The sequence below is a fragment of the Salvia hispanica genome, chromosome 3 (assembly GCF_029641045.1).
Source record: "Salvia hispanica isolate PSC_SH4W2 chromosome 3, Shi_PSC_v1, whole genome shotgun sequence".
In the NCBI taxonomy this organism is placed as follows: Eukaryota; Viridiplantae; Streptophyta; class Magnoliopsida; order Lamiales; family Lamiaceae; genus Salvia; species Salvia hispanica.
In genome coordinates, this window is record NC_142694.1 from 48,175,476 (window position 1) to 48,202,581 (window position 27,106).

Consider the following 27,106-nt stretch of genomic DNA (forward strand, 5'->3'; position numbering starts at 1 on the left):
GGGAGCATTCGCACGCCCAAGAGAGTCAATTGTCGCCGCCGCCGCCGCCCCAACATCACCAAGAAGAATAAGAAGAGGAAGTGGAGGGCCATCACCGCCGGACTCGAGCGAACCGCCGCCGCGGAAGGCCGAACCTCGATGATGAGTTTCAAGCGAACACCTCTGCCCAACTAGGAGATATCTACTCCTACATGCAAAACGTATCCAACACTTGGGACACCCGTTGGGCGGAGCAACAAAGGGAGAACGCCTACAACCGCCAAGGATGGACGGCTCAAGGCGATTGGCGCACGGTGGAGCAACAATTTTGGGAGCAGCAACGATTGGAAGACGTCCATCGCCGTTAACAAATTGAAGAGATCCAAAGGATGGCCTCCGAGGCGCGAAAAGAGCGCCAAACCATGAGTGGCGACATCGCATATCTTATTGGTGCATTCGACGACCTCAACGCCCGTTTCCCTCCTCCTCCTCAAGATTAAAGAAGTCAAGCTCAATGCCTTTACATGAGCCTTTGTACCATATTTTTGGATGTTTTAAAACAATTTATTTTTATGTTTTTGACAATTTTTGCTTTAATTTTAAGTATTTTTTTGGTTTTAGTTTAATTCTTGTTCGTTGAAAAATTTTCGCAGGTTCTGACCTCTTCGTGGCGACCGCCGCATGTGCTGCGGCGGTTCGCCAGCTGCTCGCTAGAACAATCTGGAGCTGCGCGACGACCGCCGGACATGCCGCGGCGGACCGCCACCTGGGCATAATTTCCAGTGCGATTTTTCGAAAATTTTCGATTTTCGCCCGTCAAGCCTCGACGCGAAATTTTTCAAGGTACGTTTTTTTTTAAGTAGTTTACTCACGTCCCTACCGACTCTACAAACTTATCTTAGGTTTGGGGGGATGAAGTGGTGGACCGTGAGTTTAGGTTTTTGTTTTAGGGTTTTCTTTTTGCTTTAAGTTTTTATTCTTGTTTTTCAAAACCCCGTAGGAGAATTTTGTGTTCTAAAAATGTTTTCTTGAATCCATGTCGTGAACTTAACATGAAGAACTTAGAAACACGCATGCTTAGGGACACACTTTAGACCGAGTTGCCAATTATATTACATTCCATCTATGTTTAAGTGTGGCTTAATGTTTTGATTTGATGGTTTGGTGAAAAGGTGCATAATTAGTGAATTGCTTATTCACCTTGAATCATGCTTTATACCTTGTGAGGATTTGAGCCTGAATTTCATTCTTGTGTGATTTATCTACATGCATGTATATGTTTCTAGAACTTGCTCCTAGTATTGCCTAAGTTTACATAGTGTTTAAGTTGATAAGGGAAGATGTTAGGCCATCTTTTCTAGCCTACTTTTATACCCAAATTTTCAACCCTCTCAAAATTTTAAATATTTTTCCCTTTGGAGCCAATTTTGAGCCTTTAAGCCTTTTCTTTGGAAGCCAAATAAATGGGGACAATTCATTGGGTTAGTTAGTTTTTGGTATCTTATTTTGTAAAGAAATTGGAGAGATAAGGAGGAAAAAGTTGAAAAAAAGGTAGCGTGCTAAAATGTAGAAAAGTACAAGTTGTGAAATTGAGAAATTTCTAAATATGTGCTTAATCTTAGAAAGGATGTGTAAGAAAAAGAAAGAAAGGAAAAGAAAAAGTGTGAAAGGTTGTGAAAATAAAAATAAATCAAAGGATTGGAAAGTGAGTTGAAGGAGAAATTTAAAAAGTTAAAAGTGTCTTGGGTTTAGAAAAGTGGAGTCAATTTTACTCTACTTGGGATATTTTTATCTTTAGTCACTTTTTAGCCAAATATTCATCACCTACCAAAGAGCCTACATTACAACCAAAGATAAAGACCTTTCGGACTTTTGATGCTTAATCACATCCAGTAGAGGAGGGATTAGACTTTGAGCAAGCCTATGGTAAACTTTGCATGATGCATGATTTGAGTGCTTACATACACATTACCTTTATACACTTTTAGAGTTGGAGAACACTTTCCATCTTTGAAAGTTTGCCACATGTGAGTGCGTGAATTCAAGGTGTTCCACGAGTTAGTAATGAAAGTGCACTAATAAACCTTACTTGATTTGATTGCGTTAATCCATGCTTAATTTGCTCTTTCATCTTTTGAGGCAATTATGACGTCTAGTCCTTGTGCATTCCGTGCGTCTGTTCTTGTGTCTTTATTGTTTAGTTCGAGGATGGACAAAAATGTAAGTTTGGGGGAGTTGATACGCTCGGATTTTGCACTATTTTAAGGCCATTATTTGGTCCGTATTGATGTCAAAGTCACTCTACACGTCCATTATTTGCATATTTTGTCTATTTTGGTATTTTGACGTGTTTTGTGAGAAATGTGCATAATTGAGCCGAAAAGGGGAGCCAAAACGCGAAGTCTGGAAATCTGGAGTCATACGGCGACCGCCGCGGAGGTATGCGGCGACCGCCGGCGCCCGGCGGGCATTGCAATGCAGCGGTCCGCCTCGGAAAAATACGCTTGGAAGAGAAGTCTCGTCCGGTGACCGCCGGAAGTCATGCGGCGGTCCGCCGCCGGAGAAACAGACTCTCTGGACTCCAATGCGGCGACCGCCGGCCAAGGTACTGCGGCCCGCCGGAGAAAGGCGACGAATCCGAGATGCCCTAGATTTGCTCCAAGATTTGCCATATTTTGAAGATCTTTTCCTTCTATAACACGGACTGGTTTTTCCCTATAAATAAGACCTCAAGCTTCATGAAAAGGAGAAAGCTTCTACTTGCAAAATAATTCATAGAGATCAAAAGCTAGAGTACTGTTAGGTTTGGTATACTGAAAAGCATGTTTCGAGCAGTTTCGCGCGAATAGAATCTTGCTTGTATACGTAAAACTCTAAAATCCACTTTTAACCCGATTCAGTATTATTCGAGCAGTCTCGCACGAATAGAATCACTATTATTATTACATTGTGTTTGCTTGTGCATTTATAAGATGTTTCACAAACATTTAAATGCATAAGAAGTAAACAAAGTCTAAGTCTTTTGCTTAGTAGACCGGTTGTGGGCGTCGTCCACTTTAAGGTAACACGGTCAGATCTATGCAATGCTTTGCAAAAGAAAAAGAAGAATTTCACAACCTAGATAGGCTTAGACTACCTATCGTGAAATGTTGCAATGTCAGTCCGCATATTTCTAAGTCTTACTGAAATAAGATGACATTGGTGTGGTATAGCGCTGAACGGGTCTAACAGCAAGACGTGTCTTTATGCTATCTACTGAAAGACTAGGTCTTGATAAAATACTATTTCTTAATCTACATATGTTAGCATTGAGCATACGGTATTGATTATGCACTACTTTGACTTATCAAATGGAGCGGGTTTTTCGCAACCCAATAATCCTGATATATTGGGTAGTGGTGATTAATATCTAGCGGTGCTAGGATTGCTATTATGTTGAAACGTGCACGAGGTGAGTCTCGTTTGATAATGTCCTCAAGAGGAGCTCGAACAAGGTTTTATTATTCGGAAAACTGGCCAGTTTGAGTTTTATTACTCTATGAATAATAAATAAGTATTTCTTGCTAAGTCCACTCTTGGAATTAATAAGATATTAATTAATTAAGTCCATAGCAGACATTAATTAATTAATGGACATTTATATCTTAAGCGCGAGAAATAAATAATAAATAACGGAAACCCGGATTACTTGTAATTTCGGATTTGGATGGGGAGAGTTCAATATTACTTCTGTAGTGGTTGCTCGTAATATTCCAATATAAGCTTGTATTAAATTGTGGGTTCAATTTAATTAGTAAAAAGCTAATTGGGGGAGCCCATATCCAAAACCTTCCATAGATCCCTGTCTGGGCCCATAAGGAACTTAATATAAATAGGAGAATAAAGGAGACAGAACAATCACAATTTTATTTCTTGTAATTTTCGAAATTTTCGAAATCTCCAGCTGAGGAGAATTTCGAATTCTATTCCTATTCCCAAAAGGATTTCTTCTGTCTTCTTTATTCGAGTTCTAGTATTTTGATAAGATCAGCCCACCCTGATATCGAGATACAGTTCGGGAACCAGAGAGAAGATCCGTGGTCTAGTATTGAAGATCATTACGTGGAGAAGGCGCGAGCAATCGTCGATTCTTTGGAGAATCAAATCGATAACTCTAAACCGTAGAAATCATGTTTAGGATTTATTTTCTATGAGCATGAATTATTTGCGTTCTAGCATGCAATTATCTGATTAACATGTGAATTGATTAATCGCATAATCGGTCAAATAGATCCTACGTCTGATTTATTTATTTTGTACAAGTCTTTCGTTGTGCAAGGGACACCAAACCCCAACAAGTACTTCACTTGTGCAAGGAGTTGGAGAAGGATTTCAAAACATCAAGAACGACAAGGATTCAACCTACGGGTTTTATTTTCTTTAGGTTTATGTTCCAATTGTTTTCCCTTCAATCTATGTGTTTAGCTTATTTCATCATGTGTAACTAAACTCATAGGATTCTGGGATGTGTTAGTAACAACTTTGGTTATACAATTCCAATTTTTTATTTAATATCCGTTTTGTTTTTACTTAATTTCTTCCCTAAGTTAATCTTGATGCTTCATGATTGAGTGACACAGATTTAATATAACTTGCTTCATAACTGTGAGAGAGTTCTAGCGAGTTAGATCCACTTAGTAGACGCTACAGTTAGTTTCCCTTAAAACGGCACTGTTAATTGAGAGTGAGAACTTTTCAAGGGTCTTAGGAGCTATTTGGAGTTACGTGTTAGGATTCACAACCGCAATCTTGTAATCAACGTTTGCATCGCATGAGCATAAGCTAGGTGACTCGTCCTATCAAAGTAATAACTGTGCTAGGGTATTGTAGTTTGGAATTTGTATAACCATAACTGTGAACGCACATCCCTGGGATTCCCTTATCTCTATCGATTGTCTCTGCGTTTTATTCGCATTTAGTTGTTAATTGCTTTTTATTGTTTTTTGTTTTCAAAGTTTTCCAAAACCTTCTGTTCTTCCAGATAGTAATTGAGTCTTAGTAGAGGATAGACACTTTGTGTTTGCCTTCTCCGTGTTCGATATCCGATACTGACCTTTAGCTATACTATATATATACTCTGTATACTTGCAGGTTTATTTAGTGCTAAAAAATAGTACATCAACAACACACAAAAATATTTTATATATGCATACACTGACACATAAGATAATGATAAAATGAAAATTGGATCTTTTCTATAAATTTTAAATTATAATCTGGACTGTTAGATTTCAAGATTTGATGTATCGAATGAAAAAAAAAAAACGTTAACAGAAATTCTCAATATAACAATGGTTACTGAATATTGAGGTGGGGCATATGGGCCGATGCTACTTACCAAAATTTCTAAAGTGACAAAAAAACTAGTTATTCACAGCAATTTAGTAGAAGCAGGTCGTTACCAAATATACTTTGATCCTCTCTCCCGCGATTCAAATTTAATTACCCTCTCCATTTTAGTTTTGTATGCTTAATTCTCGTCGTCTTCCATTGCCATTGTCCGTTGCTTTCCCTCCGTAAACAACGGTAATGCTCGCGAATGCAATTACTTCGATTTTCTAATTCCTCATGTTTTTTTTCTTCTTTTTTGTTGTGACTGTTGATTGATTAATCTACTTCAATTCAATGGCATTGGAGTCCTCCAGCTCAATGTCTTGCCTGATGTTCATTTCTTTCCTGTTCAATTATTTTCTTTTCGTTTTCAATGAAAGTCGCTCTGTCATTTGAAAACGAAGATGCATTGATTCAATCATGCCATTTTTGTATTTATGACTCATCAATTTTTCTCTTAACTTTGTTCGGAGCTCGAAGTTTCTGCGTGCAGTTCGGTATTGAAAGGGCTCGAAGATTAGTTAATTGAAGTAGTTCTTGATTTTCCCCGGTTCAAAAAATTGGATTGGTTTACAGTGTGGTGCGAAATTGAGCTCCAAGATTAGTTAGTTGAAGTAATTCTTGATTTTCACCAGTTCAGAATATTGGATTGGTTTACATTATGCTGCGAAATTGGGCTCTGAAAGAAAAAAAAATCACATGGAATTATCTGTATTTTCTTGATTGTAACAACAGTGATCAAAAGAGGGATTGTCATGATATGCAGTATTTTCTTGCTGCTAATTAGGATACTGGCTATGGATTCAAGCCCTTCGTGGGTTTCATCTCCTTCCCGCGACGAAAACAGCGAGGAGGAGCTGCCGTCTGGTCTTCCCAGGAATACAAAGGTTACTACCACAGGGAATAACAGAACAAGGGAAGATTTGGTGGGTATGGAAGGAGTTGTCACCAAGGCCGGTGGTCTTGGTGGTTGGCATTGGCTGGTACATTTCCATCTTTGCTCCTAATTTATGTCTTTCCTTCTATTCTAAATCATGAGAATGAATATTCATTAGTTTTCTAGTTGTGGAGAATGCTTGACTTGCTCTGTGCTTTGGTATTCATTAGTTTTTAGCCTTCTATTATGTATAAATGCATAAGATAAGGAATTGAAATGATTGGCTTTGAAATGCTACATGTAACTATAATTGATTAGCCAGAAGCTTGGAGTTTTTTTTGCCACTTTTCCTTTGTTTTTCGTAGCGTTTGTGTTGTTGCTAATGTGTGTGACATGATCAGGAGCTGAATAATGGTGAGGTGGTCAAGCTTCAAAAGAATGCTCTGACTGTATTAGAACCACCTACTGGAAAGGAAGAAGGCGATGATATTGATGATTCAGCCAGTGGCTCTGATACGAACCATAGCACTTGCAGAGAGGTTCAGTCAAGTTTCCATGCAAAAGTTATTGATTCGTCTGCTTATAGATTTCATAACCACATCAAAATGTTGTTTTATATCATGTTATAATCCTGATCGAATGTCCATATATTGCACGATGGTAGATTATCGAATGCTTTCATGTCTTCCCCAGCTCATCTAGGCAAACCACTTCTGTCATTTACTATGTTACTTACAGCTAAATAGTGTCTGTTTCTCTTATGAAACGCGTGATTCCTTCAGTAAATATTGGCCTGAGTTTCGTATATTGCATTTTAGGGAGTTGATTTGGCAAAGCTTAGTAGTGAATCATTGATGATATACTGTCAAAGATTCAACCTTGTGGGTTTTATTCCTCTATCTCCCTTAGCCTTTTAGTTCCTCTCACTTTCCAATTTGTTAATTTTCAATTTCCCCATTAATATATGCAGGTTGATATTGGTTCTAACCCTACTAAGGAACAACTGAGCAATGCTGCCCAGCAGCATTTTATGGCACAGGTCTTCTCTTTTGCACTCAGCCCCTCTTATTCTGAAGGATTAAATTACTCAAGTCAAGATTGTTTGCTTCTGCAGAAAGTGGACGAGAAGCAAATCATCGTTGAGTTTAGTAAAGAAGTAAAGAGATTGCAGTTGGAAAAAAATGAAGAGAAGAGAGACTGATTGAAGAGTCTGGTTGCCTCATCAGTGCCTGTAATATATGTACATTCAAAGCACTTGTTCAACTAAATTTTAGTGAATCTCTAATTATTCAGTGCTGAGGTAGAGAATAGCTGTGCATGAGTATGGATGTGTATTCTAACATGGATTGCTAACCATTCATTAGGGGGTTTGTTCAGTCAATCTAATACCATACCCCTTCATAGCATGAGTTGTCTGTTTCTATTTCAATTGTGGGTAAAACATTGTATTGCTTAAGTAGTAAACACAATTTGACTAGATTGTGGACATTGATTAGAATAATAGTAGCAGTATCCAATTGTCTCATGGATCATATTGTGTAATTGAAAGAAATCAAGAAAGCATAAGTTGTTGTCATGTTATATTAGATATTTTTGAAACTTCATGATGTTTGGCGAAAATGAGCTTTTGTGAGCAATTCTTGCTCAGTAATAAAAAAAATTACTCCGAAGCGATCTTTTGGTGAGAACATACCGAGCATATAGTCGATAATTGAATTCTCGGGATATTCCCGAGTATTTACCTAGTAAATGGCACGAAAATTACCAAGTATAGAAACTCACTTGGCAATCAACCAACTCCTTGATGCTGACGAACTTGTTCGAGTTTCCGATTATATTCAATTAGTCATTGCTCGGTAAATGGAAGATTATTTTTGTAAAAATATTACTCCCAAATAGGAAGTTGCGCAATATTTCGGGTAATAATAATAAACATTATCAAACTATATTTTGTTCAATTCCTTTCAATCAATCATATGAAATTCTAATTTCCATTCAGTTTCAGTTCTAGGTCCATGTATCAAACAAATTCTTATTTAAATTAGAATAATGCGAAATTGTTTAGGCACCTAGACTAAGATGTTTTTTCGATTGAATCGTGCCAGCGCTAAAATCTTAATTGGTTGTAAAATCTTAACAGATTAGTAGTAGTTCAATAATTTGCACGACAATTTTAAAAAGTTGGTATACAAACTGATAATTTGACGAAAGTATAGTAATTTACAATTGAAATTCCTCTTTTAAATTAAACAAATAATTTAGGCTTTAGCCCAATGTGAAAATTTCTTACATAATCACTACTCCCTCCATCCACCATTTAAAGAGCCATTTTGATTTAACATGAGTTTAAGAAATTGTTTAACTCTGTGAAGAAAAATAAAGGAAAAAGGTGAATGGAATGTGAGACTCATTTAAAGAATTAGTTTTATATTGAATTATGAGCGTAAAAATTGATGAAATATAAGGTCCACCTACTAAAAGTAATAAAATAAATAGTTTGTAAATCATGCATAATCCAAAATGACAAAATGTTTTTTTAAATAATGGACGAAGGAGTAGTACTCAAAAACAATTCTTGGGACTTACTAAAGGTCAAAGGAAGTGAGACCGCAGTCAATATACCAGTTAAGAGTGGATTATATATGTCAGCTAAACAAATATTGTTGAGATTGACTTTGCTGAATCACAAATAAATAGACAAGATATAACATAATCATTATTAAGATTGAATCTATATATGTTATACATAGATGTTATGTTATATAGTTTGGTGTGGAAACCCCACCACCAGCATGCCATATATGTGCACTTTCTTCAGTTTCTTAAATATAGCTTGTTCAATGTATGGTATATTACTTTGGATGGGAATTTCGCGTGCAATTATAGCAAATAAAATTCTCTTAATTCAACCACGAAAAATATTTTTCCTTGCCTGCTGATATTTTTCCTTCATAAATATCATAGCATCTTTGATTTTATTTCTATTAATTAACTAAGTTCAATGAATGCTTATATTTTGGGTGCATTGCTTTCGTGTAATAAAAGAAAATAAGTAGTACTACAATAAACCTTAGGGGTTTCACACTTTAGTGCTTTTAGTCATGAAATATGTGATTAAATTTGCAATGCTTTCATAATTTCACATGAGCTTTTTCTTAACACTTCCTAAATAAAAAAGAATAAAATATTTAGATTCTACTAGATTAAATAACATCCATCTATGAGAACTTCAAACTATAGATATTGGGAGGTTACGCGTAGTCCGTAGATATTAAAAAGTTACATATGTTATATATGAGCATCCACTATAGCATAACTCTTGTTAGTATTTTACATGCTACCATTATTTGTTGTTTTACATACTAGTAGTACTATTTATTTTGATTCGAACATATTAAACACTAGTATTAACATATATCACCAATTTTGCAAATAAAGAGCAATCTATTCATTTTTATCGACAACTTCAATTGAATGAATTATGAAGCAAATCAAACTTTGATGTAATTTATGCTATATTTTATAGTATTTGAATTAAATAAAATATATAAAATAATATCCTAGTAATTAATATTAATATGAACTAAACGGTATTTAATAATGTTGTTCATGTATCATATAACATTTATTTAACAAATAATCTCACGTAACTAAACAAATTCGAATTGTGGAGGTGCATTATTATTAATGGCGGAATCTTCCCCAAGAAAAGGAATCACAGCCGCCGCGGAAGATAGACAATCAAAATTGAGCATAAAACTCGGCTCCCAAGTCCCAACAGATGCACTCAACCCATAAGTGAAACGTAAATTTTTACACCTTAGTTTGTTCACAATTTTTAAGTTTATATTTGTGTGATAAAAACATATTTTATGTGTAAAATTATCATGGACCTTTTATTTGGCTCTAATGGGTAGGAAAATAAAAATGTATTATTTTGAATTATTGGAGAGAGTATTATTTATGAATAAATTAAATTGTTTTTGTTAAATGGGCACCAAATTAGGATAGACTATATGTTACCCATTAATTAAAGTTTCATTTGGCACACCAATCTGTTGTTTAGTAAAAATAATATGAAACTGAATTTTAAAAAATTGTGCACAGAGTGTGTATTATTGTGTGTGTAGTATGCAATGTGTGTGTGCAGCGTGCGTATTATGCATATGCATTGTGTCTGTGTTGTGTATATCAGTATATATGTGTATTCATTGTGTGTGTGTGTTGATAATGTGTGGTGTGTGTTTATGTGTAGTATTTGTATTGTTTGAATATGCGCACACTATGTGTTTGCATCGTGTGTATACCGTGTGTGTATTGTGTGTTTGTAAGTGTGCAAGGGCGGAGCCACCTTATAAGAAGGTGGGGTAAGAGCATTCACAATAGAGAGAGCCCTCCCACAACCTTTCCAAAAAATACTCCTGTCATATCATCACAGTCTTCCCAAAAGTCCTCCAATTTAATTTATTTTAATTGTTTATGTTTATCAAATATTAAAAAAATGAAGTGTATTGAGTTGTATATATAGAGTAGAAATAAAAAAAATTAAAAATAAAAACGGAAAGGCTCAAGCGGTCGGTGCGCAATAGGCGTCGTCCCATCGCCATCCTGGTTTGGGCATGCCTGTGCTCTCGGCGCCTGCGATAGCCCTCCCACGGCTCGGCGGTTGCAATGGGAGCCTTCTCGGCCGCCGTCCCGCAAAGGGTTGGGAGGGCTCCCATTGTGAATGCTCTAAATGCCCCTTCTCAAATATGTTTACATATGTAGTACTCCCTCCGTCCCAAGGTAGATGTCACATTTGAGAGATGACACGGGATTTTAGGAGATGTTATTTTGTGTGTTAAGTGGTGAGAGAAAATATAATTTTATAATTTATGTGAGGAAGAACTTTTTCCAAAAGAAGAAATGTGACATCTTTTGTGAGACAAACTAAAAATGAAAGTGTGACATCTATCTTGGGACGGAGGGAGTACTATTTTATTGTTCAATTTTGCAAAAAAATTTAAATTTCCTTATATTTGTCTCTTCTCTAATTCTCAAATTTTCCTCGCATATAATTTTGGGCCCTTTCATTTATAATCCTAGCTCCACCCCTGTAAATGTGTGTGTGTATGTATAGTGTCTTTGTGAGTGTCTGCAGTGTGTGGAGAGTGGTTTTTTAAAGTGTGTAGAGAAAGTGAGTGTGATGTCTGTTTGTATGTATTATGTGTGTTATTTGTGTTATGAGTACGAAATGTATGAATGTATTTAGTTTTATTTTTATTTAGAATTCAAATTACTGACTTTTTATACGCCTATTAAATTCAAATTGTGAATTGAGCTGATGAAATTGTAGTTTAATTTTAAATCTATGTATTTTTATGTATCAAACAAAGCCTAAAGAATATAAAATAAAGGATATGCACGGAGAGCAAATCAAATTTTGAATTAAGTAGTTTAGTGCTTCAATCAATTCAATAAAAATAATTTGAGTCTTAATATAGTACTACTAGTTTATAGAGATGATCCTGAATAATTAAATCTATGAAAAAATGAGGCGTGCACCACCCGTGAACAATGTTTACATTATGATTTTTTTATCATTACTATTAACCTAAATAAATTTTTGAGAAGGACAGCTAGCTAGGCCAGAAGACCAATCTCTCATATTCAATTCAACTTACACAAAATGGCCACTTGAAAAGCATATATATGACTATTTTAAAATTATTCCATTTGGAGTTTACTAATTTAATCAATGGCCCAATCATATATCTTGATGTGTAGGCAGAAATGACATTATACATATATTATATAAGCTTGGAATAATGTCCTGGTCAAAAGTTGAAATTTGGAATCAATGGTAGTTGGAATCTTTTAGATGAAATTAAATAAACTTGCTTTTGCAATCTGCTCCCCCTCGTTAACTAAAATGGGAGTTCTTTCTTCCACACTCCTCCCTTTAAAAGCAAAAATAAATTCCATAAACTGTAATATTGATATACTATATCAATTAAAAGAAAAATTAGTTGTACAAGATAAAACTATAATGACATGAATGGTGTGTAATAATAAAGATCAAATCTCCAATTTTGTCGAATCAGATTCATAATAATAGAAAGATGTTTATCAAATTGATGCGGGATTATTATAAATTTAAATGAGTTTCAATGTAAATTGAAAAAAAAATGTTATATGCGACTTAGGTTGTGTGACGCGAATTATGAATTAAGGAATTTCATTAGAATTTCTTTATAAGAATGATGTTTGATAGGTGTCAATTTGCATCTAAAAGGTTGGTTTGGTATTGGTAGTGTGCTTTCATTAATCTAATGGGTCATAACTTTTGGGCAAAGTGTTGAAAGAATTTTTTCAAGAGCTATTGTTTTGTATATTTTACTCATATTTTGAGACAACCAAAATAACACTTTTGAGTAAATAATAGAGAAAATTAATTCCTCTTTCCATCACAAGTGCGCTACCTATTAAAAAAAGTTGTTTCAAGATGCCTTAAAAGAAAAGGCTTCTGTTTCTGGATTTTGTTATCAAGAGTATTTTGCTTTGAAACAAGAATCTCCTTTTTTGTTTGTTTTTTTGTGTTATAATACATATTTGTACATGCTATACTATCGAATTCGAATATTTGAGACCTTAAATGTTAATCTGTAGTTTAAGCTTAAGTTGACCCTGATAAATATCCTTCGTTTTAAGCAATTAATAAATCTTAATCACTGCGATGACACTAAATTTGAATAAAAAAGATATTGATAACATAATTCTACATAATTAAATATTTGGTTGATATGCATTATTAGGCTTGCGATGGATAAATCGACTACTCACACTCTAATCTTTCAATTGCATGATTTTTTATTGCCCACAATGTTGGATTGATTATTTATTTTAATCTTACAATCTTACCAATTATATCTATATTTTCTATCTATACCATTTAATAAAATGCTAATATTTAATTATGAGTTATTTAGCCACTCGATCTTGCAAATGAAGAAGAGGCGAAGGACCTTGCTGCAACCTAATCAAGAAGGATGAGCTAGCAACGGTTATGCTCGCGTTAATCGTTCATTCATGGGTCCAACTACTTCATTCACAAATATAGCATCATAAGATACCGTTCAATCTTTATCTCCATGGTCAAAAGGGCGGAGCAAGGAATTCAATTCAGAATGTATATTAAGAAATTATACTCCCTCCGTCCCATGTTACTTGCACTTTTACTTTTCGGCACGTCACAAACTCCTTACATTATTTATAGTTTAAGTTAAAATTAATGCATTTAATTAATAAGTTAGTTTAAGTTAAGAGGTCATTTATTAAGTGACGTCTCATTACACTTAAAATTCTAATTTAATTACACAAAAAAATCAATCCTAAATTTACGGCCTAAAATGAAAAGTGCGAGTAGCATGGGACGGGGGGAGTATGAATTTAAGGCGGAGGAGCATATGTGAAGAAAATTGAAATTTTTTAAAAATTTAAGATAAATTGGTATATAAATAAAATATTTTGAGGGAGCATTTTCGTCTTATACTCCTCAAGCGGCTCCGCCTTTGTCCGTGGATGATGATCCATCTTGCTCGTGTTTATTTACATTAGGTTGATTGAAATTTTCCCCGTATGCCACTATTTGTTAGAGTTGATTGATACTCCTAAAATCTATGCGCTATCCTGACTTTGCCGAGATTCGGTCTTTCACAGAATCAAGATCCTCTATTACATGTTAACATCTTGTAAATTTGAAATTAATGTCTTAGAAAATTTAGTAGAAAGTTAATTGGAGGTAACCAATAGAAAAGTGGCAACCCCAGCCACAGAGCCCTTATAAATTTAGAAATCATAGTAGAAATCATGATTAGACAGCACTGAAAAGGGTTTAAAATTATTACACATATATTAATACTAGTTTTCTCATAGGCTCTAGCCTTGCAAAATCTTTTGACCAAAACTAAACTATTTTTTTACAACCAAAAAACCCAATCCCGAAAGCTGCTAGAAGAAGAAATTGTAGAGACAAATCTTGATTCTTATTAAATCCAATTAAGTTATTTTAATTTGGTTCAAAGATGTCCAATCATTAGGGGTAAAACAATGATGACTTGTTAGTAATTCTAATAATATTTCTTTAGTGCAGCATAACAATTTGTTGCACTTGCGGCTGGTCTGGAGTGATTATGCAACTGACCAAGTTGAAATTCAAGTAAAGCTAGTTGTTTTTTATATATATAATAATAATAAAAAAAGAATCTAGCTATTGTAAAGGGCTTGTTACAGCCGACATATTTGATATTTGTATATAGTATTACATTTTTAGACAATGTCAATTTTACCGTCCCAAAATCAACAAACCGATAAAAGATGGGGGAAAAGATTGTTTGATTTCACCTCAATTTTATTTTTCATTATTGGTATTTTTGTTTTGTTGTAAGTTGTTTGTAAATATAATTCGGGTAAAATGTATTCATCGTGAAAAGTTTGACGTGCACCAATCCGAAAGGAGATAATGCATGAGGTTGTTACGTTTACAAAATTGTATTTCGAAATTAAAATATATAGTTTGTTTGGTTCATCAAATTGAATCTCACAATGTCATAATAGTACTTCCTTAATCCTATAAGAATATGCACTTCTTTACTTTTTAGTCTATAGTATTTTCTCTCTAACGAGGCAGGACTCAAATTCCACTAACAATTCTACTTCTCTCTTACTTTACCAATTTTACATTAAAATCTGTGCCGAGCCCATAACGCATGTTCTTTAGGGACGGAGGGAGTAATAGCCAACTCCCTTCAACTAAAATAATCTCACAACTTATCCTAGATCATAACTTTAGGGACGGACGGAGGGAGTAATAGCTGACAATATCACACTTTCTTTTTCACTTTGTTCCACTAAAGATGTCACATTTCCATTTTTAGAAAAAATTCTCTCTCGCAATAATATAAATATTATATTTTCTCTTCCCCCTAGCATGCAAAACAAAACCTCTTAAAATCTCGTGTCATCCCACATGTGTGACATTTTTTATAGAATGAAGGAAGTACAATTTTATCTGGGAAACCTAACAATACATAAATTTTCACTTTTTATTATAAAAACAATATATAAAAGTAGATCTCACGTTCCACTAACTTTCTCTACTTTATAATGTTAAATAATTTATTAAAATATCATCCTCTAACAGTTGGTTGTACGGAAGATAATCAAAATTGGGTGCTCTATTAATACAATAACAAACAATTATCTAATATGCATCATATTGTTTTTGTCTGTCTTCCCCAATATCATACTTCCCAGTTTTTTAACTACGAAATTGTAGTACAAATATGTACACCCCCCAAACTACCCCTAGGAATTTCTGTAAAAATAAAGGGAAATGATATGAAGCAACAATTATTATTCAATTAAATGTAGAACATGATCTTGATCATCTAGGCAAAGTGGCCTATAAAAGATTCTCTAAATTTTATATTGAACTCCTTGTCCTCAAGACATTTTCACTCCAAGGTTGGAGGTTTGATTCATCAAACGAAATAAATGAAACGCCTCCGCCCTTAAAATATAGAAAAATTTGTAAATGTCACAAATTTTAATATGGAATTGGTAAAGTAAGATAGAGTCTGAAAAAATAAGAGAGATGAGAAAACGATATTGAAAGTAGTACTAGTAGATTGTAGATTCTACATTATTAGTAATGTTAACTGGTTAAAAACTTTTCATACTTACACTTGGTCTAATTTTAAAGAACGATCTAAAATGATAAAACTAGTCTATTTTTTTTAGAACAGATGGAGTAATAAAAAGCATCCCTGATTCTTATAGCAGCAGAGGAGAATGTATTTTTGTGCTGCAAAAAGTTCATGCAACAGAAGGAGAATATATGCAACTATGCAAGTATTCTCTACAGAAATCATAATATGGTGGAAACCTCAACTTGTTATTAATATGTTTTGGTTCCAATATATACACATTGAGATGACACTAAGATGCAAAAAAAGCCTCATCAATCTAAATTATAACTAGAGAAATTACCATAGAGGAAACATCTAACTTACTATTACATTGAAATAGTACACATTTAGCCGCACCTAATCAACTTATTCAACTTGGTCACTTTGGATCTTTGTAATCAAATTGTAGATTTCAGAATCTATAATTTTGGTACTGATAATTGCAATCCGACATATGCAAAAAGCCTCTGTTTACTTGCTCCTCCTCTTCTTCGTGTAGCCCTTCCATCTGCATATTTGTCTGAAATCATGATAACTTATTATATATTGATGTACACAAAATGATAGGGGACCAGGACCATGACCCTCTTCTATAAATTTTGCCATGACATCATTGTAAAAATTTATTTGATATCGATGTTTGTCAATTGTCAAGGTTGGTAAGTTGATTAAGATTCGACAAACCATACTTTCCGACTAAAGAAAAGTGATGTTCATCTTTATGCAATTTTTTACAAAAAATTGACAAAAAAAGGAGAGGGGAATATCATTACCCAAAGATCATCGTCATCTTCATATCTCTGATACATTGATGCCTTTGGAATCTCTACGGTTTCATCGTTCCGCGCGAAACGGCCGCGTATTCTCGGTCGCGTGTCCGCTAGCGTTTTTCGGCATGCATACTATTTAGATCACATAATAAAAAGTTCAGATAAGAAAACACAAGCAAGCATTTATTATTTAGACAACCTCATTGACTCCAACTCGAACAATATCCAAGTGAGAGCAACAGAGTAAAAAAAAGATTAAAGTAAATAGAGAATAAAGTTATTTTAAAAAAATAAATATGATTGACAATTGTGAGACAGAGAGAGTATTTTTGACCTTGATAGTTTTGTTGAAATTCCTTTGAGTCCTCTTTGCTCGGTATCGGTCGATCCTCTCCTTCCTCTCCTCGGCGCTGTAACGCCCCACTTTGAAATTGGCTTCCTCGATGAACGATTTCTCCACGGTCAGCGCGCTCGAAGACAGCACGCTTCTCGGTTGGAAATCCGACTTCATTTTCTAAAACAGAGTATTTGATTTCATCATTATTTTTTTCTCTAATATTGCAAAAAAAAAAAAAAAAGTAATGGTGAAGGATCGAACTTGAAGATCGCCGGTGCTGCAAACTCTCCTCATATGGCCCGATTGGAAGGCGGTTTCCGACGAGGACATGATCTGCGCCTGCAGGTCATGCGAAGGTTCGAGAACGGAGTCGAACTGTGGGCGGAAGGAGAAGTCGCGGGAGTTGTCGAAGCTGTTGCTGCTGTAGCTCCTCTGCATTAGCTTGAATGCGGTTTGGTGCGGTGAGAACGAGTTGTTGCTGTTGTTGAGGGCGGGCAATCCGAGCTGGCATTCCTCCATCTTCACCTCGCTGGCGAACTGCGACAGCGACAGATTCTGCAGCTCCACGCTCGGCGGCGACGACGACAGCAGCGACGACGCCAATTGGTGCAGATTGGCGGCGGTCTCATCGGCGGCTTCGTCGAATATTCCCAAGGCGGAATCGGGGAACGGCGAGAATGGATCGGAGAAGTAGGAGTTGTCGAACATGTAGAGCTCGGAAGACATCGGAGTGATTCAAAAAAAATAAAAATAAAATTCAACAATTCAAAAATTCAAAAATTTGTGGAGTGTGTAATTTGAGACTGCTGCTACTTTCTACACAATTTTAGTTGAAGAATTCCATTTTGCAATCTCTGTGTAGGAATGTAGTTTTTTCTGCTTTTTCTCACACGCACATCACGCACTAGCTGCTACGGTGGGAAGGTGTGAATTGGTAATGAATTGAATAGAGTAGGCTTGTAGAAGAGAATCGACGAAGATATGGACAATCCGGTTATTGTATATAAAGACAACCGGATTTGCAAGTGAACCCCCTCAATTGTTGGTTTATTTCTATACAACCCGGATAAAATAACTTTAATTGTTTTAAGGTAAATTGTCAGGAAATTCATGAACTTTCAGCATATTTTGTTTTTTCACGTGAACTGTAAATATTGTATGAAAACTCATAAACTTTATTAAATTGTGTAAATTTCGTATCCGACCCGAACACATAGATTCCGATAAAAACTTATCCTATGTGACGCGTCGGAGGCGTGACTTGGTAAACGATAAATTTGGGTTCAATTCGAATTGTGGAATTAATGCTACTTTTATGTTGAATTCGATTTGTGGAATTCTATTTGTATGTTTATGTCGATTTGTATGTTTTCATTTGTTCTACTTGTATGTTTGTGATAAGTCTATGGTAGAGATTGCAAAGATAGAAGAGAAACAATCATAATTGGTGGAGTTTTGCCAAGTCACACCTCCGGCGCGCCACGTAGGATATAACTAATTGTGTTGGAAATCTATTGGGCCGGGTCAGATGGAAAATTTACATAGTCCGCTAAAGTTCATAACTTTTCATACAAAATTTAAAGTTTACGACAAAAACCAAATTATTTTAAAAGTACATGTAATTTGCTATTGTTTCAATAACAAAATAAATACTAATCCTGAGTTTGGAATGTTGTCATTGTAGGTAAAAACATTAGTATGGTAATGTGATTGCAAATTTAAATGAAGATTTGTGTTCAAATAATGTTTTGATTTGACTATGAAACATATTTTAGTGGATTATTGGACTTTTTCTCTACCAATGTAAAAATTAAGTAGTACGTCTATATAATAGTTGTAAGTACAAAAATTTGGCTGAATGTTACTATTCATTCAAAAGTATGCTTTAGATGAAAGGTAATAGTAGTAACTTTTGCATGTCTTACCTTTGTGTGAAACAAAGTGCTCTTTTCTAGGATCTCTCTTTATCTTTGTTGTTGTTTTTTTTGGGAAAATGGAGAAAATATGTAATTATCCATTTATTGGCATTTGTTGATTTTGTGTAATATATAGATATGTGATTAGATAATTTATTTTGATTTACTATGTCACATAAAAATAATAACAAATGGTGTATATCATTATTATATGTTTAATCTTATTAAATTATGCTATATATTTAGTTTTACACGGCATGATCATTGTTCCACAATAACTAAGGATTTATGATAAGTTTGTATAGGGACGATTTATGTGAATAATTTCTGCTTCTAAATGAAAATGCATATATGAAAGAAATAATTTTATTCTCAGGCACTTCTTATATTGGGCTTACATTTAAATTGTATCCAAATGCTTAGTGAGGATACTGGATCAACCCACAAATAACTATAATCAGAGGCCCATTAGTAGGACTAAAATAATTGAGACGCTTTCCTATTTCACTTTATTGTTAAGACACAAATAAGTCCTAAAAATATTTATGTTTGGTAATGTATCTTCTTGATAAATCAATGTTTGAGCTTAATAAAATGATGTTGAAGTGAAAGTCTTTATAATTAATAAATCTATTGTTTCAGTAGTAAAATGATGTTGGAGTGAAGTCTTTATAATTAGTGGAGTACTAAATGTTTTGTTTTAGTAGTAACATGAGAAACTATTTTAGCCAATCAAGACATTCTGTTTTGGTTAAACAATTGTTTTACCTTTTTCATGTTTCATTTTATTCAAACAAAAAGGTTCTGTAGGATTTTACCTCTTTTTCTATCGTGTTATATTAAAATGATTGATTTTTTTTATTTTATTAAAATAATTGAAAGAATAGATGTATTATGTCTTTTTATTAGTTAAAATAGTTGAAAATTAAATTTATCTCTTTTTTATTAAAGTCTTAAACAATTCACTTTCAAACTGTTTTACCTTAACTATATTCACATCTATATGAGCATTTATAATGAATAAAATATCTATAAATTTTTTTCGCTAAAAAATAAATTGAATTTTTACTTAAATTATTTAAGTTAGACAAGGTCACAAGGACTACTTAAATTATAACTTTACTCACATATTATCCAAAAATTAATATAGAAAATACTCCAACTGTTTCTTAATTTTATTTTTTTTAGTTTGTTTTCTAAAATAGAAACTCTTAATTTTAACATATGAACTTTAGAATTCATTGACACTAATTTCACTGCTCCCTCCGTCCATCAAAATTTATCTCATTTTTCCATTTCCGTCCATCCCCCAAAATTTGTCCCATTTCACTTTTACCATTTTTAGCAGTGGATCTCATATTCCACTAACTCATTCCTACTCACATTTTATTATAAAACTAATATATAAAAGTAGGACCCACAATCTATTAACTTTTTCAACTCACTTTCTATTACATTTCTTAAAATCTGTGTCCGGTCAAACCGGGACGAATTTTCATGGACGAAGAGAGTATTTTTTTTCGTCCTCCTTCTGACTTTATCTATTTTTTCTCTTCTTCTTTTTTTTTTTTTGACTTTATCGATTTTGTATTAAAACTTGTATCTTTTCACTTAATTATGCGACGAAAATAAGAGTCAGAATCTTAAAATCTTCTAATAATTAATAAGCTATCGAAGCTTTGACCATTCAAGCTGACCATGATAAATAAAATATAAAAATAAATAAAAATAAAAGAAGCGACTTCGTAGAAACAGCCCTCCCAGCTGTCAATTTCTCTCACTTTTCTTCGCAAAACGCTTCCTCTTCTACGTCTTCCCCAGAAATTGAAAACGGAGTTCAATTGAGGGGGATTTTTCGTTGCAGCAGCAAAAATGGGGTCTCAGGCGAATATGGACAAGATGCAGCAGCGCCAGAATTATCGCAACCTCTGGCACACCGATCTTATGCGCACCATCCAAAATGATCCTCCATGTAAGTATTAGTATTATGTATAAGTTCCTCAATCCCTCCGCCTAGCTCGTTCGTGGTTATTCTATTCTGTTCTTTTATTTCGCTACTGATTTTGTTTTATTTTTTGCTTTTTTGGCAGATTGTTGCTTGTCGTTTTGGTGGTAAGCGTATTGATTCATCGTTTATGATTTTGTATTTTATTTGCCTGACTGTATTTGTTTCTAAGAAGTTACAATCTGATTTTAGTTTTTCTGCTCAGTGTTTATTTGTTTTTGAGATCTGAGTTTCGTTTTGAATAATATGCTTCATTAAAGGTTTTTTATGCCAAGTTTTCACAGCTCAAATCAGTTAATTTAGGTTTCGAGACTTTGTTGTGACTCAGTGTTGACTTGGATTAGTTTATTTCTTACTTAACTGAATTTGTACTTAATTTAGGATTAACTGAATTGGTGCTTAATTTAGGGTATTCATTGATGGCAACAATATCAATTTAACTCTTGAGGGAGTGTTTTATCTTTGAGGATTAACATTGATAGATAAAAATGGTATAGACTAGTCCATTGTTTACTAAGTAGATGGCTTGAAACTTTGGTTTATGAAGGCTTTTCAGAATACCTATCATTTTGAGATAATATTATTTTCACTCATATAAAACTCAAATCATTCAACTTATTAATCATGAAAAGTTAATGCCCCTAATGGTTTATGGCTAACATGTGAGGAATGTCATTGCAAAAATATTGGGTTAAATTTTATTATAACTTCCAGCAGAGTTTGGTATATAGCCTTAACTTTGATTTTTTTTGTTTATGTTATGAAGTTTGAAAAATTGATTAATTATGGATGAATCACTGAGAATTTTCTAGCGTCGGAAGTGCGAAGGGGATGATAAGTAAAATTAGGTGTATTTTTCAATTTTCCACCTCATTAGTAAAACGGCAAATGCCGTTGTTTCCTTCTCAGTCACTTAAATTTAGAATTTGTTGAAAAATTGAGATTTGGGGCATGGGTTGTTCTACCAAAAATGAGTTATGCCTCTCCGTTTTGGATGATCGGTTTGGGGAAAACATTGACCTCACAACAAGGAATAGGTTGGTGGTCGAATTGAGGATCGGAAGTGCCTCACACTGGATATGAAAATCGAGATAGTGCACTAGTGCGTGTGGCAACCGCAGTTTTGAGTTTGTGGCCAGTTATTTGTCGTGATTGATGGCTGAGCTTTGTTGGCCATCATGACAAGGCAAAGGTTTTGACATGTTTCTCGACAATTTTTGTTGAGTAATGAGGATGATGATATTGCTTAATTTCTCTTGCCTCTTTGATTTTGTTGGTTTATACACTTACCTTTGACCTTCATATTAATTAAATTTCTTTTTCCCTGTTCATATACTTTTAATTAGAAGATCAATATCTAAGAAACTGCCTGAACCTTCCTGGTAGTTGTTTCTGCAAATTTGTTACCATCAAAGATAAGCTTGTTAAATGACTAAGGGAATAAACACAGATTATCTATGTGATCACTTAGCCTCAAAGGCTCCAACTCAATGCTTGTAGGGAATTTCATATTGGGGCCACATTATATGGTATAAATTAAACATTACGAGCTTGGCATTTATGCTATATGATGGACCCTGAGAGGTCCTAAGTTTGTATGTTAAGTAAACTAGTAAACTACCTAGGAAACATTTGGCAGGTGAAGCAATTTAAATTTGGAGGAACTGGAAAATAAGTACTGTTTATTTGTTAAAGTATATAATTTTGTTTTTTCAATCATGGCAATTACTAATTATAGTCATAAAGTTGCTTGTATGTGCATTTTTAGTATCTATGTAATTCTACACGCTAACTTTGTATTTCGTCATTCAAATTGTTTAGCCAGACAATTTATACACAGACTATTAATGATTTGGGGTTTAGAATTATTATCCCTTGGACATGTTTGGTAGAAGTGTTATCTGTAATTTTTTCCGCTCATCCTTTGATCACTTGGATATTCCTGCATCACAAACTGTTAAGGTTTGGGATTATAAATTATTGTCCCTTCAGGCAGAACTGTTAACTGTAAATTTTGTTTGTTCATCTTTTAATCAGTAAGACTCCACAGGGTATCAAGAAGTATGTTTAAGAGCATTTTAGACCCAGTTTAAGATTTATGTTGGTGATGTTAATTTTCATTTTTTCCAGTACCTACTACTTTACGTGCATCTGGTGTGTGGTTTTGTTGCAATCTCATAATAGTTAGCCAATCATTAAAAAAAGTTTTTTTGCTCTGCCTTTGATTCTGCACCCACTCATGTGTGAAAATTAATTTTGAGAATTTTAAGTAATTCTTCGAGCTTTCCAAATTACAGTGGACCCTGCGTGTCTTATATGCTCCGCAAAAGAGCACTCTACAATGACATGTCCCGGTAATTAAAATCCCTTCCATCTTCTAGATTGTAATCACTACCACCTATTTCCGTTATATATATATAATGGTTTTTCCATTTCTTGTAATCTTGTGATAGGTATGTGTGCTGTGCTGGATATATGCCTTGCAGTGGGCGATGTGGTGAAAGTCGCTGTCCACAATTTTGCCTTGCAACTGAGGTAATATCAGGCTTGGAGGATCTTTATCGTAATAATGAGCCAAGATGCTTTGTACTGTTATAGAACTTCTTTTCTGTGTCAATAGAGTTTCCCTGAAGCATGAAGAATCATTCCTATTTTATCTTTAGCTATTTGAGGAATGAGTACCCTCCTTTCAACTCTAGCATCCTATAAATAGTTTTTTTCGAGCCTTGATACTCATCTATGCTCGCATCGGTTTCTTTCTATGATCTATGTACATGTATCATGAGGATGATTCAAGTAATTTTGGAAGAATCAATTGCAATTCACAAACTTTTGAGCTTTGAGATTAGTGATATTATTATAGCAGCAATTCTATAAAGCTACTGAAAATTTCTCCAGCTATGATACTTGTTTCTATATTTTTTATTTATCCACCATTTATGTTTAAATAGGGTTTGGTAATTTATGCTGTAAGTATAGAACTTTAGTTATAATCCATCCACAATCTTTTGCTCCTGAAAGTATCAACTGTTCATAATTATTTATTTATTTATTTTCATTTACAATAAGGAAAAAAAAACTTCATTCTAAGTCTCTGACTGTGATGTAAATTTTTTGAGGTCTGTAAACTCATAATCTTGTTGCTCAATGGCTTTCTGAGTCTCTTTTCCCTCTTCTCCAATGTATATTAAGTGCAATTATTGTTGTGTTCTCCTGTATGTCTTTTTCACTCCTGCGACCCAGCATTTCAGATACTAAAAGTCTAAAATAAATTGCAATGCAATTTCAGGTTGTCCTGTGCTTTGGAAATTCAGTTGCCTCTACTCGGTTTTTGTTGCAAGATGAATTCAACATACAGACAACTCAGTGTGATAATTGCATCATTGTACTCTCTCTCTCTCTCTCTCTCTCTCTCTCTTCCCCCCTCTCCCCCCCCCCCACACACACATGAGCTTCTGTGTGTGCACAAAACCAATCAATCTCATTTGCACTTTCCATTCGACCTTACTGGATATGAATTCTTGAGTGGTATACAGCTTGATCAACTGCTAGTTATGTATCTAGGGTTTCATGTTTTGCCTCCAACAAATTGCTTGCATTTTCTCCATCGTTGCTATGATTGTTGGAAGTGAAGAGATCTCAGAGGCTTCTCAGATTCTGTCTTGCTTGTCTGATATGGTGTATTGCACGTAAGAAAATTATATCATATGTTATGAATGTTAATCTTTAGCATGTATCCCCTACTGAGCATATTCGGTTTTTTTGCAGGGTTTGTGCATGTATGCAGGTAAGCCTCATACCAGTAGATATGTAGATTTAATATCTTAAACTACTCGCTTGATAGCTTAACTGCATTGAAAAAACGGTGAAGCTGTTGCCGATGCATCAGTTAGAAACCCCGACATTGATAGTTTTGGATCATGTGCTCTTCTCTGAAAATGTTATTTCCCCTTTCTGAATATCAGACACAACACAAGATTGAAATGGACAAGCGTGATGGCAAGTTTGGCCCACAACCGATGACAGTTCCACCTATGCTGCAAATGTCACGCCTTGATCAGCCGTATCCCTCTACTGTCGGATACCCCCCACCTGCATATGGGCAGCCAGCGTATCCTCCACCTGCGCACGGTCAGCATAATTATCCTCCTCCACAGGGTGCTGGTTACCCACCTCCCAGTGGCTATCCTCCTGCCGGGTACCCCCCTGCAGGCTATCAGAGGTGAGCTTCACTTCTGAAGTGGAAATCGATTTTCTGTATTGTTGGGTCACTGGTTGGAGACAGAGTGCTTGGAGTACATGATGAAGGTGTGGATAGTTATTCATATCGGTGATTAAATAGTCTTGCACATTTTTTTAATTTGCTGGTACCAATGTTTCGGAGTCCTTGTTTAGTGTTGCATGCGTCTTCGTTGTTTGTGTTTGTACCTATAAATTACTGGACAACATTTGTTTGCGGTGTAAGACCTAATTTTGTAAAGCCTTGACTTGAAATCATGTGTTTTGGTTCAACTTATGCACAGGCTAACTAGGCATCATGTATTTTTTTGTTCTTAGCAATTGCAACCTATATTTCGGACCAAGATTTTAAAGTGCCTGGTTTGGTAGTGAATTAAAATGAATAGAGCCGTTGGGAGCGGTTACTGCGTATAAGAGTCTCAATTTAGTTAATCTTTTCTTCGGTTTAGCTTTTGTGTTTAGTTTCTCTTGTTGATCTCGGTTGAAGTCTTAAATGCTGAAAACCCCTCTTTCAGGTTGCTTTAATTAATGCTGAAAACCTCTCTTTCAAGTTGCTTTATTGATAAAATAAACTTTAGTATCGAAATGCTACTATTAACTATCGGTTTTAAAGATGTAGAAGGCAGTTTTGATAATGCAATTAAAAAATCCTACATACTTCTCGCAAATTGGTGAACGATTCCCCCCAAGTATTCCCCTCAAAATTTCCCCATAAAAAACTATAACTGCTTTATATATTTATAGATTATAGATTATCATTATCATTCCATAAAACAATAATCTTAGTTTCAATATTTTGCTATTTTCACTCTTAAAATATTAAAATACCAATAAAATTATACTCCAATGAAGCTAAATATCAAGTATAATGGTTAATGGTTAATCGTATTTCTCTTTTGACCATTCCAATTAACATGATGCATTTTCTTTATTGTCAAAAGAATAATATTTTTTTATTTCATTTACTTTATCTTATTTCTTTTCGTTTCTTCCTTTTATTTTGTTCTCTCATAATTTAATTACTAAACAACACTAAGAGCATTCGCAATGGTCGGCTAGCGACCGGCTAGCCGATTCGTCACGCTGGCCGATCGGCTAGCCGAACCATTGCAGTCGGCCAGCGCAAAATCGGCGAGCGGATCGGCGTGGGCTCGCCGATCGCTCGTCGCTAGCCGAAACGCTAGCCGCCATTGTGGAGGCCCGATCGGCCAGCGATCGGCCAGCGCCGATTTTCGTTTTTTTTTTTTTTTTTTTTAAATCATATATAAACGCGATTTTCGTTTCATTTTCATTTGCACCACTTGTTTTAACGAGTTTTCTCTCTCTCTAACTTTCTGTTCAAGAGCATCATCGAGCGATGGATCACGCGGGTGGTAGCGGTAGCGGTAGTGGTGGGGATCCTGAGGAGTACGAACGGAGGATGAACGAGGCTATGGAGGCCTACATGAACCGCGGGATGGAGCGGTACATGCGTATGGTGGAACAGCAGGCGATACCTCGCCCTCCACGAGTTGTCCACCACCGAGCAGTGATTGATCGGGATCACGTAGCTGCACATCAGCGGCTGTACGAGGACTACTTCGCAGAGTACCCGCGGTTTCCCGCCAACATGTTCCGGCGGCGTTTCAGAATGCGCAGGGAGTTGTTTATGCGCATCGTTAGGGCATTGGAGCGTCAATATATGTGTTTCCGCTTCAGGCACGATGCGGCTGGCAGACCCGGCCACACCCCTATCCAAAAGTGCACGGCGGCAATCAGGCAGTTGGCCTACGGAGGGGCGGCAGACATGTGGGATGAGTACCTCCACATCGGTGAGTCGTTAGCCCTGAAATGTCTGAAGGAGTTCTGTGGGGGCGTGATCAGTATTTTCGGTGAGCAGTACCTT

General features: G+C 35.1%; 3 protein-coding genes across 4 annotated transcripts; 2 read left to right on the top strand and 1 right to left on the bottom strand.

Moving 5' to 3' along the window:
- Positions 1–5,409: 5,409 nt before the first annotated feature.
- Positions 5,410–7,643, top strand: LOC125211002 (uncharacterized). Its single transcript, XM_048110672.2, has 5 exons — positions 5,410–5,544; positions 6,137–6,332; positions 6,628–6,765; positions 7,197–7,265; positions 7,341–7,643. Exons 2-5 carry the CDS (start codon positions 6,147–6,149, stop codon positions 7,425–7,427), a joined length of 480 nt encoding a protein of 159 aa, XP_047966629.1. The 5' UTR covers positions 5,410–5,544; positions 6,137–6,146; the 3' UTR covers positions 7,428–7,643.
- Positions 7,644–16,141: 8,498 nt separating this feature from the next.
- On the bottom strand, positions 16,142–18,017 carry LOC125216368 (uncharacterized). 2 transcript variants are annotated; one of them, XM_048118058.1, is made up of 4 exons: positions 17,323–18,017; positions 17,059–17,238; positions 16,728–16,856; positions 16,142–16,462 (listed from the first exon to the last, which is right to left on the bottom strand). In XM_048118058.1, the coding sequence occupies exons 1-4, from the start codon at positions 17,785–17,787 to the stop codon at positions 16,367–16,369; spliced, it is 870 nt and encodes a 289-aa protein (XP_047974015.1). In that variant the 5' UTR covers positions 17,788–18,017; the 3' UTR covers positions 16,142–16,366. The 2 variants fall into 2 exon arrangements, with proteins under 2 accessions (XP_047974015.1, XP_047974014.1); XM_048118057.1 differs by having other exon boundaries at positions 16,142–16,474.
- Positions 18,018–20,730: 2,713 nt separating this feature from the next.
- Positions 20,731–25,498, top strand: LOC125214772 (uncharacterized). The gene is made up of 8 exons (XM_048115923.2): positions 20,731–20,949; positions 21,068–21,089; positions 23,280–23,336; positions 23,436–23,517; positions 24,272–24,367; positions 24,547–24,671; positions 24,751–24,769; positions 24,948–25,498. The coding sequence occupies exons 1-8, from the start codon at positions 20,850–20,852 to the stop codon at positions 25,206–25,208; spliced, it is 762 nt and encodes a 253-aa protein (XP_047971880.1). The 5' UTR covers positions 20,731–20,849; the 3' UTR covers positions 25,209–25,498.
- The last annotated feature ends 1,608 nt before the right edge of the window (positions 25,499–27,106 follow it).